Genomic DNA, 15,517 nt, shown 5'->3' with positions numbered 1-15,517 from the left:
GATTAAAGCATAGAATATTCTCTTTCCATAATCCACACAATATGGATCATGCAGACCATACAAATAGTATAGTCTATTGTTAACAACCCAGATAGAACTTTTCATTGTACACTGAAGCTCCCAGATAGCATTAATTCACTGAAGTGAACAGCATAAAATTAGACATGTCCAAATCTTTCATCATCTGTTGGTTTTTGGAGATCTGAAATCCAGGATGTATCCAACTTGTTGAGAAAGGAAAAAGACATTAATCTAGGGTTTGACTCAATGTCCGCTGAAGTCAAGAAAAAGTTTAAATTAATTGTAGTTGGTTTGGGATGAATATATTGACAACCTACTGTTAAGTTTCCTCCACCAATTAAATTATTACATACTGCTGAACAATAAAATTATTTTTTTTTCTTCCTTAAAACAGCAAAATAAAGCAGAATAGTTTTTATATTATTATTTTATTTTATTTTAAATTGTGATGAGTTCTAAGTAATGGTTGTAATTCAAGGCAAAGCTTGGCTTTTTAGAGAGCATTCTCCAGCTTTATTTGCAAAAGTGTTCTGCAGAGTGAATAATCTGAGCAATTGACCAATGACTGACTGCTGGAGTTGAAATTATGAATAGTATGCCCAGAATTCTGATGAGGAGGACTTTATATTCCATAATTGTCTGTCTAAAAAGGACATTTAAACATTCATGTTCCATTTTCACAATGCTGATTGATTTATTGATTCACATTGTTGCTCCTTCTTTAAAGTACTGAGTGATTTACTTTCCTAGTGAAAGAGCAGGTGATTGTTTTTTGAGACTCATAAGTGTCTTTGTAAACACCATCTTAAAAAAAAATAATTCCTTAATAGGCTTCACAGGTTTCTTCTCTAACTCTACATAATGTTCAGATATTATTGTGCAACCTGATATGGTCCAAAACACTAAGGAAGAGTCAAGACCATTTCATTAAGATCTTTGTAGTTTGTTCTGTAATGGGGCTATAATTGTCATATACTCTAGATGTTCTCCTTCACTCCTAAGCTCTTCTGACTGATAAAAAGGTTCAAATAAACACTTTCTGTTTCTCTCTTTGTAAAAGACATGTTAATATATAACATAAGTACGAGTAATGTTTACAAGGTATACCGGCATTAACTATACCGGGCAGAAAAGATACAGTAAGCAATATTGCTGCATAACTTCATTAGAAACAGAAATTCTTACAAACATCCTATTCACCAGTTCAAATAAGCAGAAAGCTGCATTCGCTGAGGGAGAGAAAGTATAATTAATACAACACAATGTCCATTCCATGCTAATGTTCCCAATACTGTGAACCTGCATTTTAATACTGTCTGCACACACATTTTTTTTCTCAGAGTAATTATCACCTAAGTCCAAAATGTAATATGCGGCCAAAAAGGACATAATTAATGTAAATTATAATAGTAAGTCACTTCTTTTACGGTCCATCTTGAAATTTCAGGGAACTGTTTCAGCTTGAAAAATTAAAAATTGAAAATATGGAAATGTAGAAAAAATATTATGTCACATGTATCTGTTTTGACCCTCTTACACATGATTTCAGGCACAATCTAAAAGGAAATATAACCTGAACAACATTAACTAACTTAAATTTAACAGGTGCCAGGAGCTATTCTTGGGGAAAATATAACATCAGACAGAAAATGCTAGAGTAAAAATATAAGTAGACAGTTTAAAATGCATTTATATGTGATCTCAATTCTATTTTTCCATTAATAATGACTTGATGTTTTGCCTGAAGTGACAATTATTTCATTTAAATAGAGTATCTCAGGATACACTCTAAGACCAAATAGCCAGAGAGAAAGTAAGTGGTAAATGTAGCTTTTGGTCTCTTTCAGAAGGCTCTCCTCAGCACTGGAATTGCACCTATTCGACAGTAATGCAAACAAAGAAGAACTTCACATCTGTGGATTTCACAGAGTCCAACAAGAGTTTATACATCTACAGTATTATATTAAATACTTTCTTGAAATAAGCAACAAATTTGAAAAGCTTGCCTTACTCCGCTCCAAACAAAATCCCTGGGAAAAAAAAAATCACCAAATATTTTACAAAAAGCCATTAACTGTTATTAAGGTCCATGTTCTGCTCATATGTTGCTCTCTTTTTAACATAATGGATATGTCCACAAAAAACATTTTTTTGCTATTACCCTTCCCGTTCAGAAAAGCTGGTGTGTGCAATCCTATGATAAGATAACTGTGATGGATGGCATCTTTTTTACTCTTTATTTTGTGTCTGTTCTGTTGGGAGTGGGGGAGGAATTGGTTTTGGGGGTGTTTTTTGTGGGGTTTTGGTTTTGGTTTTAGTCTTGTTTTCCAGAAAAGTGGAAGAAGTAGAAGACACTGAAATGAGGCAGAAATTACTAAGCTTGCTTAGCGGGCACACTTCAGACTACAAGGTTCGACTGGCCAGGAAGACACAGAATGCAGCTGGAAACCTGCAGGTTATAAAGCGACTGAGAAGTGGCACTGAGAAAAATGGAGCAGTCAAGTGGCACTAGAGATATGATCAAAAGTTTAGGGAACAAAGCAACTTAAAATGTCATTCAGTTAACTGGTATTAAGCCCGTAAGCAGGGAATTGCTGTGAAGAGCAAAGCAGGTGAGAAGCGTGTAAAGAATTTTATTTCTTTTTTTGTTGTTCTTATTTACTTTATTTTTTAATTCAGAAAGATTAATACAGTAATTTTTTTTCTAATAAAATTTGTGTTTTCTACTTTAAATGTCTTTTGGTCTGTAATTCACTAGAAAGAAAACATTATAGGCTTATTCACTTCAAAGCTCTGGTTGACTAGAGGTCTTGTCAAAGTGAACATTTTACAAGAGGGAAGGCAGGAGGTAAAAAATTGCTATAAATTCTTCAAAGTGAGAAAGATTACTGGATAGTTGCCACATAGTTTAATACTGGGCACCCTCGTTTGTTGTTATGATTAATGCCTTGGGTGACAGTACAGAAGATACAGAAGTGGCAGGATTTATACTGTTGTAAAAAATTCTGTAATGAAATAGAGAATCAGACTCTGCATAAATCAGAGCGATAGAAAAACACACATATTTGTAGGTAACCATGCATGCCTTGTCATATGTGTGCACACACACACTACATTTAAATTTTAAAATTCAGATAAATGTAAAGTGCTGTAGGTGGGCATTCTTATTCTAACCAACTATGCATTACTTTAACAATAAGACTTCAATTAATGTAGCATGCTAATCTCATTACAGTCATTTCTCTATTGTTTGAAGCTGTATCAGTGTGTAATGTCTTAAAATACAATTCTCCAATTCAGACATAAACCATATTGTCGATACAGTTACTAATAAAATTATCTCTTCACTGTGCTATGAAGAACAGTCTATATGACCATTAGAGCTCATGTATTTAAAATTTAATACTTAAATGGGTTCATGAATAATAGCACCAGTTAATGAATTCAAAAACTATTTTGTCGCTCAGAACTTACCCTTGTTAGATATTACAGGAATCCCAATGAGGCTGTGTAAATTTTCAAACAAACTGTATTAGAATCCTTAGTTTGCTGACAAATTACAGACTTTATATTAGGTAAATGACACTTTCTTTAGTTGACAGAGCTCAACCAAGTACACAGTTCACACCTAACTTTCCCTGCAAAGCCCAGTTTGACAGTAGGCAACATACCGTGTAAACTTCATGCCAAACTCCAGAGTTATACAGATGTACACCCCCGCAGATAGCCCTATGCCCATCATCATGTAGGCAGGAGATGGTTGGGTCAGTGACTCAGCCAATTACAATCAAATTCATTTGTACTCAGAACAGACGTGTAGGCCCCTACATTTTGCAGAGACTTGCTCCTTTCAATCACCTATTTTAAATACTTCAATTAGAGATCTGGTTTCATTACAGCGCTCCTAGTTTCAGAGCAATGTTCCCTGAGAAGTTGCCAAGAGGGTTGAAAGGTAACATTAAGGACATATTGGGTGTTAAATCAATGCTGAAAGCTTCAGAGAATTTACTGGTTACTAAATGCATGCAATTCTAATCCACTAAAATAATTTGGTTCTTATGTAGCACATACATACTTAGCCAAGAGCTATCCAAATCAGCATTTTTATAGCATTTTAATAATAAAGTTCTCAAAATACTGAAAAATATTTCAGAAAGTTGTATTTACTTTAAAAGTCAGGACTACTAGTGATATTTTTATATCTATATGAATATCTTTGGTACCTGTAAGTGATATGTTTGTGTTGCCATTTCTGTCCTGTTAACGCGTAGCGTTTCCGACGAATGTTAAATTTGGAGCTACCTCTCATTTGGTCAGGCACACCACATCGAGGCTTCTTCATCCAGCTGCAAGAAACAGCACCACATAGTTAAAGCCACATGAAATGAAAAATCATAACCACTGCATCCAACTAATAAATACATCATACTTTTTTTAAGTTACAGTATTGTCAATTTTGTGTCCACATGCAACAATGACTAACAACAGGAACAGATGCCTTCTTACCAGATGTATAGTTTGTGGAACTTAATTGCATCCCATGAGATTCAGAAACCAATTTATTTGTTGTTATTTTTGTTAGTTTTCTTTTCCTACAACCTCTGAACAGAGACTTCACAACTGGACAAGCCTTTCACAGCCAATAATTTCTTCTGATTCATTCAGGGTAATTATCATCTGTATTACTAGCTTGCTTGCTGAATGTGAAGTTAAAGTTTATACACAAAGATTTAGTCAAATCAACAGTTCTCACATTATTTGTTGTATTCTATGATCCTTCTCTTTTGTGCCATTGTCATGATATTTAAACAAGCCTCAAGTTCTTTTAATGAAAGAGCCCAGTCAACTGCCAGATGTTTTTTTTTTTTAATTCAAGACACTGAAACTGCTAACTTCATGGTACTATTAAGTTCTTCTATCTTACTCTCTTTACACACAATGAAGAGTATCTCATTGCAACTCTAAGCTCCTAGTGGAGATATTTAACTCAAGAATTCTGCTTAAGAATATTTAATCACAAACAACAAAAATGACCATTGCAGCAGAACCAGGCTTTCCACAGCACCGCTCAATTTTTACAGTGGCCTTCAATATTTCAATGTTTTCCAATATTTCAAAAATTTCAAATTTGTCAGCATTCCAAATACGTCAAAATTGGGATATCTAATTAAAAAGCATGAGTTCAACAGCAGTATCATTGAACTGTTTCTCACTTGCAGTGTAAGAGGTTATTTAGTTTGAATAAAAGTGAAAAATCATCTGAAGTTATTATTTCATGTGAGCTGAATAGCTGCAGAACAATCTACCATCAGGAAGACAGTAAGATTAAAGACGCTCACTGCATGAGTAAAAGACAAATCTCCTCTGTTACTTTTCCAGTTCATTTGACTTTATCTCTGTCATGCTAAATAATTACTGATGTAAAGGCTATAGTCTTCTGATGGTATTTACCACAAGAGTAGTCATACTGTATATTCAGGTTCACATGAATGAATTTTTTACCATTAAACTGGTATTTAAGCATTGTTTCATAAATACACACACAGCAGCTGTATGTATGTACACATGACCAGATGACAGAAAAGTAATATGAAATGCCATCTCAGAATGCAGACTCCTTTTAAAACATGCGCAGGTAACAAAAACTCAAAAAAATAACCAGCTAACCATCGTTCATCTTTTCCAGTAGATATTCTTATTTCAATATAAGCAAAATTAAGAAAACCATCTTCTCTTGTCCAAAAGAAAACATGGAATATTTGCAGCACAAAGGCGTAGTGTATATGAGTGTATTAAAAACTACATAGTCTAACAAAATTACTGATTTTTCAGTTCTGTACTCAAGGAATGAGATATGCATTTGTAAGTCTTACACCCTCTAATACAAGACAAATCATATTGCATACTGAATTCATTTTTAGAGATGGGCTAATGCAGTCCAAATCAGCCACACTCATTTTCATAAACCTATGTGAAGAGGTTTAAAAGTACAGCAAAACTTGTACCACTTCATATATGTTGTAGCGATGGATATATAGCAAACTACTGATTAAATGCACAAGTAGGAGTTAAGATCACCAGCCTGCAGGGAAATGCAAAATTTTAGTGATAGTACCAAGATGGCACTACACCCCACTTGCACTGATAAACTATAGAAGTGTCTGCAAGAACTTTGATGGGTGACACATCCATGAAGTAGTACAAGTGAGAAAGCCAAAACCTCTGAATTTGACTGCATCAACTGCTGACACTGAGTTTGTAGTTACCCGTTTCGAATAAGAAACAGAAAATTACTTGCTCTAATTTCTGGTCAGAATAATTACAAAGTATGCACGCACATAAAACATTATTTGTATTTTCAAGGAAGACAAACTTCTTTCCCTAGTGTCTACAAAGACAATACTGTAAAATCTATAAAACATTACCCCACCAGTATTTGTTGAAACACCCTGCAGCTTTACTGCAGGTTCCTCTGTTTTTTTAAAAGAAGTGTCAGTTCAACAAAGTAGACATTAGTGATTTCTGGGATGAAATACTATTGAAAAGTTTAATATGCTCTAACAATAAAAGAAAAGAAGGAAAAAAGTAGATCTTAGTTACAGACCAAAGGGTGGTTCTATTCTTCTTTGTAAAATTATATTATATTTGCACTTCAGCAAATGAGATTAGAATTGGCTCAGGTCTCATGTTGCCCGTAATACTTGCTTGCAGTGCATTTTAGATCAGCATGCAGTTATCATGCATTTTAATGCCAGGGTACATTTAAATTATGCTGTTGAAACTGTACACACACATTGCAGAAAAAGACATATACATAACAAAAGATCCATGTTCGCACCTTAAGGTGATATCACTGCATCAAAAGAAAGAAGCAAGGAATAAAGAAACAGATAACTATTCTATTTTGTCAGAAACACTGTACAAAAGTGTCAAGGTCTTGTATAAATGTATAATATATCATTCAATGTCGTATTGTTTCAATGGCAATGACTTTAAATCAATTGAATTAGGCCTCCTCCCCCCTCGAAAAGGTTTAAATTATTTGGTTTAACTGATGGAGACCTATTTTAATAACAGGGTTTGGTCACTGGCAAGCCAGGGGCAGACAGGTGTAAATATTCCAAGCTGTGAATTAAAAAGTAATCTGCAAAGCTGTTATTGAAATAATCTCTCAAATAATGTCAAAGGTTCAATACTCTTATAGAAAATGTTAGCATAAAATATTTTACACTTAAGATTTAATACAAGAAGTCAAGAACAGTAGATAGCATGGATTCAAAACTCACCTTTGTATTATCTTAATAGAACTACTGACAATCCATTTTTAGCAAAACAAAACATAGCGCAAAATAACATGTTATGAAATTCAAGCAGTCACAATTTGTTCTTACATTGATTTTCAAGTAGTATGTACCTATCAAGAACGTTATGCTTGTATCCTTGTTGGTTTGGATGGGCAAGGGATGCTCCATGTTGTCATATTGTCTGGCCCACTGATGTTCTTACTGTTCTTGCATGAGAACTGGGACTGAGGTTCACACACAGTATAAATCCCTGTGTAAATCAAATGGAAGCCTTTCCACGAGTGGTTCACTAGCTTTCAAGAAATTATCTTCATATCAAATTTCAGGAAAGATGCAATTTGCAGCTGAAGAGTTGGACTATCACCAAATCTATCATCTAGATCTTAGCTGAGCTAAGATTAGCAGTCAGAATGTTAAACAAATTATTACATGGTTAGTATTGGAGTTCAGTATTTTCTAGCAGAGAAATAAGGCAAAATGTTAACAACTTCTGCCACATAAATATTCCTTTTTTTTAATATGTTAAAAATATTTTTTTAAGCAGTAATTGTTCTCACATTGACTGGGAAGCAGACTTCTGTCAGTAGTAACCACTAATGCTCACTACATTTGGGGATGCTTAATGTGTAATATTCTTTTCCATTTGGGGGGGAATTGACAAATAAAACATTCATTTATATTTCCTTCCAAATATAACTGCTCTTAACACAATATGATGAAGGTCTTCCATCTTCTTGATTGCTTGCTGGAGTGTAATTAAATAATTGTTTTTCATTTAAAAAAGGTGTGTACCGGTAATTACTTTGTCCCTCTTTCATCTATTTGTTTCTGGACTTGTAGAAATCTTCTATGCAGCAGCCTCTCAAAATTAATATTTTATCAGTACTCAATAAAGAGGCTTAATTGTGACTAATCTACTCTACTTGTAGACTATGTCACATCAAATTCCTCTCTTCACTCCATTAGTTTGAATCTTGAGGAGTTATATATGTCAAGAGAATTAAAACAGTTTAGACACTCAGAAAATCAAAAAAAGATTAAAATAAAAATATGCAGCAAAACTGTAATGCTCTTCCAGTAGAGAGTGAGCTGCAATTTAACTTCTAATAACTCAAGCCAGTCGCCTAACCATGTTTTGTTCTTTGCGGGTTAAGAGGAAGAATGTCTTTCTGTCTCTTTACTTTATTAAGCCTCCAGGAAAATGTTTCGGTCTAACGTGGAATCAAAACGTTAAAAACGTCTACATTTGGTTAAACGCCTGCCCTTGTCTATCCCTAATCAAAACTGCTCCTTAGGCTGTATAATGGTTTTGGTAGCGGTGGTTCGGTTTGGGTTTTTTTTGGCAGAGTTATAGCAAAAAAGGAAAATAAAAGGGAGAGTGCAACTTGACTTAGTGGCTGAAAAAATATCCACATTTATTTAAGAAAACTGAATGGTGCCCTTAAACTTCTTGTGAGGAGAGATAGGTATGTTTTCTAAATACCTTTACTCTTCCCTAGTGTAGTCCATTATTAAAGGACTTTGCTGACACTCCTCTGAGTAATAGGAAGCAGCCAAAAAGTGATGTAAGATACTGTATTTCAGCCCTGTTATTGATGATGATTTGTCTGCAAGGCTTCTCATTGAATGTTTGCTGAGGGTACACGACCATATGTATAACTTTTGTAAAACAACATTTACTAATAAAATAGACCACTGAGTTGATTTCAACAGCTCAAAATTCACTCTTACTCTGTGACTGATAATTAATATGCAAACAGCAGAGATCACACATAAATATGATTAGATCTTAATTATGAACCTTGAAGTAAACTTGGTTAGAAGCTCATCTGAGCATTAAAATAGCACATTTGTCATTATTTACACAGGATGACATTAAAATAAAATTAATGATTTGTAACTATTGCATAGATTTAGTCATCATCCTATACACAATAATTCTATCTGTATACCAAGAAGTTTGTAATGTACTCTTTTAATCTGCAAATCATGTTTTGGAAATTAACATGTATAGCAGTTTTAAGAAAAGACAACATCTAGTCTTCTGCTTAGTATGTTTGGTTTGCGGATGTGAAAGACCTGAACACCAACATTGGGTCCATTTTCAGATGTCTCCTTTTTTAATGAATCGTTGACTGGGTTTGGTAATATGTAAATGAATCACAGCGAATACTGTGGCACCCCATGCAAATATCAGACAGTATTTCCATTGGGTTTGCCGTTGTCATGATACTTGTATCCAGAATGTTCGTCATAGTTTTATGCCACTATAATGATATCTTTTTCTACCACTTACTCTTCCTTATTCCCAGCAATTAGCATGCATTATGCTTTTCAAGACACTTGAGAAATAAATCAAAAAATATAGTAAAAACAAGCGAATGGTGAATAGTAGGGGGAAGAAGAACACTGTTCATATCTATGCATACCAAAATACTCATTGAGGGATTATCTTTATTTAGAGCAACAAAATGCCCCCAGGAGACTTTTGATTCTGCTGCTGCAGGACATTATTTCTCTGTTAATATCCCCAAAGTTGGTTTCTATCAAGTTACTACTACAACTTTTTTTAATTGTTTGCTGTTCTGAGACAGAGGCACATGTAATCTCTACTCAAGATATGCTAGAGAAGCAGGTAAATCCTCAAGTACAAGATCAGAACATGTTTTTACGAGGTTCCTGCTGTACTCTTTATTTTATAATCCCAGAATCGTACGTGATTATAACATATTAATCACAGAGAAAAAAATGGTAAACTACCACATATCTCTGGCCAAAAGAGAGTATATGTACTTTTTGTGTAGATGAAAGTGAGAATTTTTTGAAACATTTACAAAATACTGCCATAAATGAACAACTGATAAAAAATATTTATCCTTTGTTATATAGTCATATCTCTCATGAATTTTCAGTCGTATTAATTGATGGTAACTGGAGGTCACAGTTTAATGAGTTTATTTTTTTCTCAACACTAATGCAAACGTGATAAGCCTTTAAGAATCAGTTCTGTTACAAATTTGATTCAAGTTAACACAACTCCAAACGCATAAGCAAATGCAGAATTCAGCCAGCATAAGTTATATGTACCTAAGAATAGTCATGCTGTAAAATATCTTTCTGTGTAGAAGAAAAACATGCCTCAAAAGGTCTGGAAGACTCAATACCCACCAGACTGTAAAATTAATGTTTTAGACTACTGCATAGATAGATTCCTTTGTCTCTTACATAGCAGAAGAAGTAAAGACAACCTTGCCGACATGCTGGCCAACTAGCCCAATTTAGCAAACATAAACCACTTCCCTTTGCAATTAAAGTTTTGGATTGGTTTGGGTTTTTTCAGCTCACTAGCTGATACTCTAAACTAAGAGGTGGCCTCTGCTTTTCCTTATATTACCACTGTCTTCTCTGTACTGCTAACTGTGAACAGCTTATTTTGCTTTTAGTGAAACATATTGCCTCTCATAAAGCGGTCACTAATGTGTCTTTAAATGGCTACTAGTGACTGGTATAGCAGCACTCTCCCCTCAAGGATCAGTCACTGAAGCTGTATAAAGAGCCTAGCCTCTCCACCCTGCAGATCACATCAGAAACATACTTTTGAGCATGGCTCTCTCACTAGGCGTTTACTGCTATTGCACTGCATGTTCCAAGGTCCTTTAAATTCCTAAACTGAAGGATGTGTGATCAACTCACCTCCCCTTAGGGCAGACCTAAAATCTGCTTTGCTTTATTGCTTTTCAATGCAATAATGCATGTGCCAGTGGAATAAAATGATTTTTCCAATCCTGTCAGCATTTTGGGTATTCTCTTCTCTAAACTCTAAATGATAGAAAAATCATTTATGTCAGCTACTTTGCCAAAAAAGAATAATGAAAGATGACACATCACATTGAGACTGGTAAATGGGAAATGAAGGAGGATCTCCTCCCCCCAAAAAAGCATTTTAGAGAAGTACTAGAAATATATTTCAATAAACTAAATGTTGGACATGTAGTGACAGTACTATTTTGTTATGGTTTGCTTTTCATGCAAAGTAACTTCTCCTAAAATCACAACATGAACTTTATTGCATTATAACTGTAATGAGTCCAAAAGGCACTTCAAATTTTAATCCCAGATACATCTTCTTAATTGTGTACTAATACTTCTTCTTTTTTTTTGCATTTTCCTGGCACATTTTTAAAATTTGTCATAGTATAGAGTTGTTTGGAATAGCTGTTTTATAAATTTTGTCTGTTAGTAAAGTCAGACACTGACAGCCTTACACTACTTCAGAATTGTAAAGGACATACAAAACTAGTCCAAAACTACTGCATGTTAAAATGACCGCACCTGGTCACACTTGTTACTAGAAAACATTAAATGAATGGGCCAGTGAAGTGTGCTCAGATTTTTTCAATGAGGATATGGAAATTTACGCTAAAGATTTTCCAGTATGAAAAGACCCTTTCCACTGTGAAATATTTCATGAATTCTTGCCAATTTCGAACAGGTTTCTCCATTTCCACACTGATAACCTTTTGGCCCGTTCTTTAGTTAACCATCAAACATTTTCTTTACAATCACATGCCCAAAGGCAGACAGCAGTTAGGCAGGTGACCACCTGCTGCCATGAAATTCAGAAGATTAAAAAAAAAAAAAAAGAGAGAAACACTTAAACTCCTCATCTGAAGCTGCAATGATATTTGGATATCCGGGTCACCCTGCTTCATGTGTTACAAAGTTTTTCCAGTTCTACTTTACCCTGCTTGAAACAGAAAAGTCAAGAGCAGTTCAGTACTGGTTACTTACTCAATTGTGTTCCTGTCCACTTTTCCTGTCATATTAATGCCATAGAACTGCTGCATGGCAGCTATAGCTGATTGCATGGTTTCTGCAGAGCGCAACACCGACATTCGGGGGTCAGTTGGTGGAAGGTAGCCATACTTTTGTAACCATACCTGCAATGACAAGTGCAGTGGCTATTAAATAGAAATTATAGGTAAATAAAATGCTCTATAGTAATCAGTTTTGTACCATATATAATGAAGTTTCAAATTCACCAAGCATAAATCCTGTTAGTTTGGGGTTGGTTTTGGGGTTTTTTTGCACAGAAGAAATTCTTTGAGGCTTTTATTTAATCACCTTTATTAAAGATTCTGCTGCTTTTAGACTTACAGTGTTTTCTACCCAGGAGCCAACTCTCTTTATTATCTGCATCTGCCTGCTTCGATTATTTACTTAATATATTTATTTATTTGAAGTTATAACTTAAGCACCTAACTCTGGCTCTAGGCACTTCAAGAAATTTTTGAAGCAGACAAAATACAAAATCTACAATATATGCCACATATAATTGACTGTCCACAGGGTACATAATAATATTCACCAACTACAGTAATAAATCCACAATAGCTCTCACACACACTATATTGTTATTGTCTCTCAAAGGATATGAAGCAGAGGGCAGGGAGGCATTCAGCTTTCTGAGAAGAATATCAAAATCACATACTTCTAGGCAAAGCAGGTGACCAGGAGATAGTGAAGCAGCAAAATCTGTCCCCACTTACAGGAAACACCTTGATAATAGGATCTTCCTTTTTAAGTCAAGACGGATTTACTGCCAACTGTTTATGATCTTAATTGTGTAGGGTTGAGAGGGAGAAGACACGGTCCAAACAACTGAAAGCTTTACAGATGAAAGCCAATACGTTAAGAACACCTGGAAAAACCCTCTGAATAATGCTGTCCTCTTGAGGCAATGTTTCATTAACAAGTAGCTGCAGTTATCTTAATGTTTCTAAGCTTTCTCAAAATCTAGCCTACACAAAGCACAGCATAAGACTTTTGAGACAAGGAGAGCACTGATGCATCTCTAAAAATGTCTCAGTTTCTCATCTAAGGACTGGAACTACTCACTAGAATGAAAGGTACATATATCGCCAAGCTATAAGACACAGCTGAATTGTATTGCTGCATCTTCACTCTACCCAGTAACAAAGTACTTGCGACCCCATAAATCTGATCTTCTGTTCTTAAAAAAAAATGAATGGATAAACAAATTAAAAAAATGGTTCAGCCACCTGCTTCAAACGTATCACACCCCAGCTCCTGGATTCTGAATCATTACATTAATGAATGCTACCCACCCACTCTCCCTTCCTAGTGTGTCGTGGGCTCTGTCTGCCTTATACAACACTTCTGGGTTTTTTATCTGTTTATACACACTGTTTATACACAGCCTAACACCAAACTGCGTAGTCTGCAATTCTCAGCCTTAAGTTTAGCTTGCAGAGTCTATCCTATACAATCACAGAATCATAGAATGGTTTGGGTTGGAAGGGACCTTAAAGAGCCCATCCAATTCAGTTCCACAGCAGGTTAATCATGTAGGAGGTGCACTCTTTTACGGACCCAGTGAAGATGGATGATGGATGAACTCACTGCTATCGTTCTCTTTACTAACACTGAATGTGTATTACAGGTGAACATTGGCTCAACATAAATTAAACATCAAACTGGCACTAAAGACAGAGGAAATCTTCAGGTTATGAGTTTAGATATTTCTAATTTAAACAGGTTTATTTTCCCACAGTGCAGTTCAGACACAAGTTTGTGAGCTCCGCACAATGGAGATACAGTATAGGCAGGATTAAGACCCAGTCAAATCTCTTTCACCTTCACACTATCCCTATGCACAGGAGCCATTGAGAATAAGAATAAAATTTTGTTCAATATATAGGAAGATGCTATTATTTCCAGTATAAATTAATTGCTACAATCAGTAGCTACATCCAACGCTATCTACTCCTGACTTCTTGTACCTTTCAGCTTCAAAGGTGAACTTGTGAACACTAAGCTTGTGCTAGATTCGGGTCATCACACGAATAATTTAGTTTATGTTTCACTTTGCACAGGAAGTCTGTTTTTCCTTCCACTACTGGAAGACAGCTCTGAAACGCCAGCTAGAACTGGAAGGTTGGCAAGACCAATGCAATAGGTGGAAATAAGACAAGGAAAGTAAAAAATAAGTTAGACATGGGGTGGGTTGATTTCAATGTAGCTTGTAGAGTTCTTTTGAATTAATATTTACAATATGCATATTTAAGAATGGCGTTCTTTTGAGATTCATCTTCTCAAGTCAGTGGTACTAAAACAAATGATCAGTCAGGGAAGAAAATTCTGAGCAGCATGTCACTGTTGTTGAAAATGATGTCTCCTTCTTGTCACCTTCTCAGCATGAATTTGGTATGCAGACACAGAGCAGAGCATTTCATGAAGCTCTCTTCTGGGTGTTAAGGGCACACAAAATTTCTTGGTAGGCTTGTGAGGCCACCTATTACCACTTAAAACCATTCTCACGGTGGCACAACTGAAGGAGACAGCAGTATGCGGTTACAAGTAACCAAATTTACCAGGAGATAAACCTTCTGATATCTGACTTTTAGAAAAGCTATAAAAAGAGAGACAGAAAAAATATCTTGCGGAGTACTGCTCATGGGAGAAGTGGAGTAGAGAGGACAAACTGGAATCTAGTACAGTGCCACTGTACACAAAGAAAAGAGAGGTGGCTCAGAAACAGCAGGAGAGGACTGTGTAGCTTTTCCCCTTCTAAAAAGACTTAAAGACAAGTTAAGTACAGGATGCCTGATAGTCACTCCCTATCATTGAACAAAGTAAATAAACCACCTGGGTCTTCCCTCAACCTTCACAATAGCAACTAGAAGACACAGCCAACATACCAGAAAGTCACACAGCACTCTGAAAGCAAGTTTCTTGTTTAAAAATTCAGACAAATTGACCACCAAGACTAAAATCTGGTGAATGCTCAAGAGTTAGTAGCATTTATTAGCACTAAACGCTACTAGCGTTCTGTCCTTATGAGACAGGATCATGAAACAAGGTAAGAGACAACAAATCTAGTTCCTGTTGCATTCCTCAGATTCCTTAGTTTTCTATTAACAAATTTTGAAGGTCCTTGGCTCAGTCTGCCAGATACCTGAAATATACCCCTCAGATGCTATTGTGCATAGTCCAAACGCTGGGAACTACAGAGGAGAAGCTTAACTTTAAAATTAAGTCCAAAATATATAGGTGGGTAAAACAACAAAGAAGAAAAGAAACAGACACAGCAGGAGAACAAAGGAAAATCATTTTCTCACAGCCTTGTATTTTTGAGGCAACTTATTAAAGAAATTATGACCACAAGCATT

At 35.4% G+C, this 15,517-nt stretch overlaps 1 protein-coding gene across 1 annotated transcript in view; it reads right to left on the bottom strand.

The window, feature by feature from the left end:
• MMP16 (matrix metallopeptidase 16) overlaps positions 1-15,517 on the bottom strand; it is a 200,528-nt gene that overhangs the window by 93,966 nt on the left and 91,045 nt on the right. Inside the window, exons 2-3 of the mRNA XM_009945590.2 lie at positions 12,117-12,265; positions 4,245-4,367 (exon numbers count right to left, since the gene is read on the bottom strand). Coding sequence (XP_009943892.2) covers positions 4,245-4,367; positions 12,117-12,265 — 272 coding nt within the window. The remainder of the gene's footprint in view (positions 1-4,244; positions 4,368-12,116; positions 12,266-15,517) is intronic.

The sequence above is a fragment of the Opisthocomus hoazin genome, chromosome 3, assembly GCF_030867145.1.
Source record: "Opisthocomus hoazin isolate bOpiHoa1 chromosome 3, bOpiHoa1.hap1, whole genome shotgun sequence".
Lineage (NCBI taxonomy): Eukaryota > Metazoa > Chordata > Aves > Opisthocomiformes > Opisthocomidae > Opisthocomus > Opisthocomus hoazin.
This window is presented reverse-complemented; position numbering and strand designations above follow the sequence as displayed.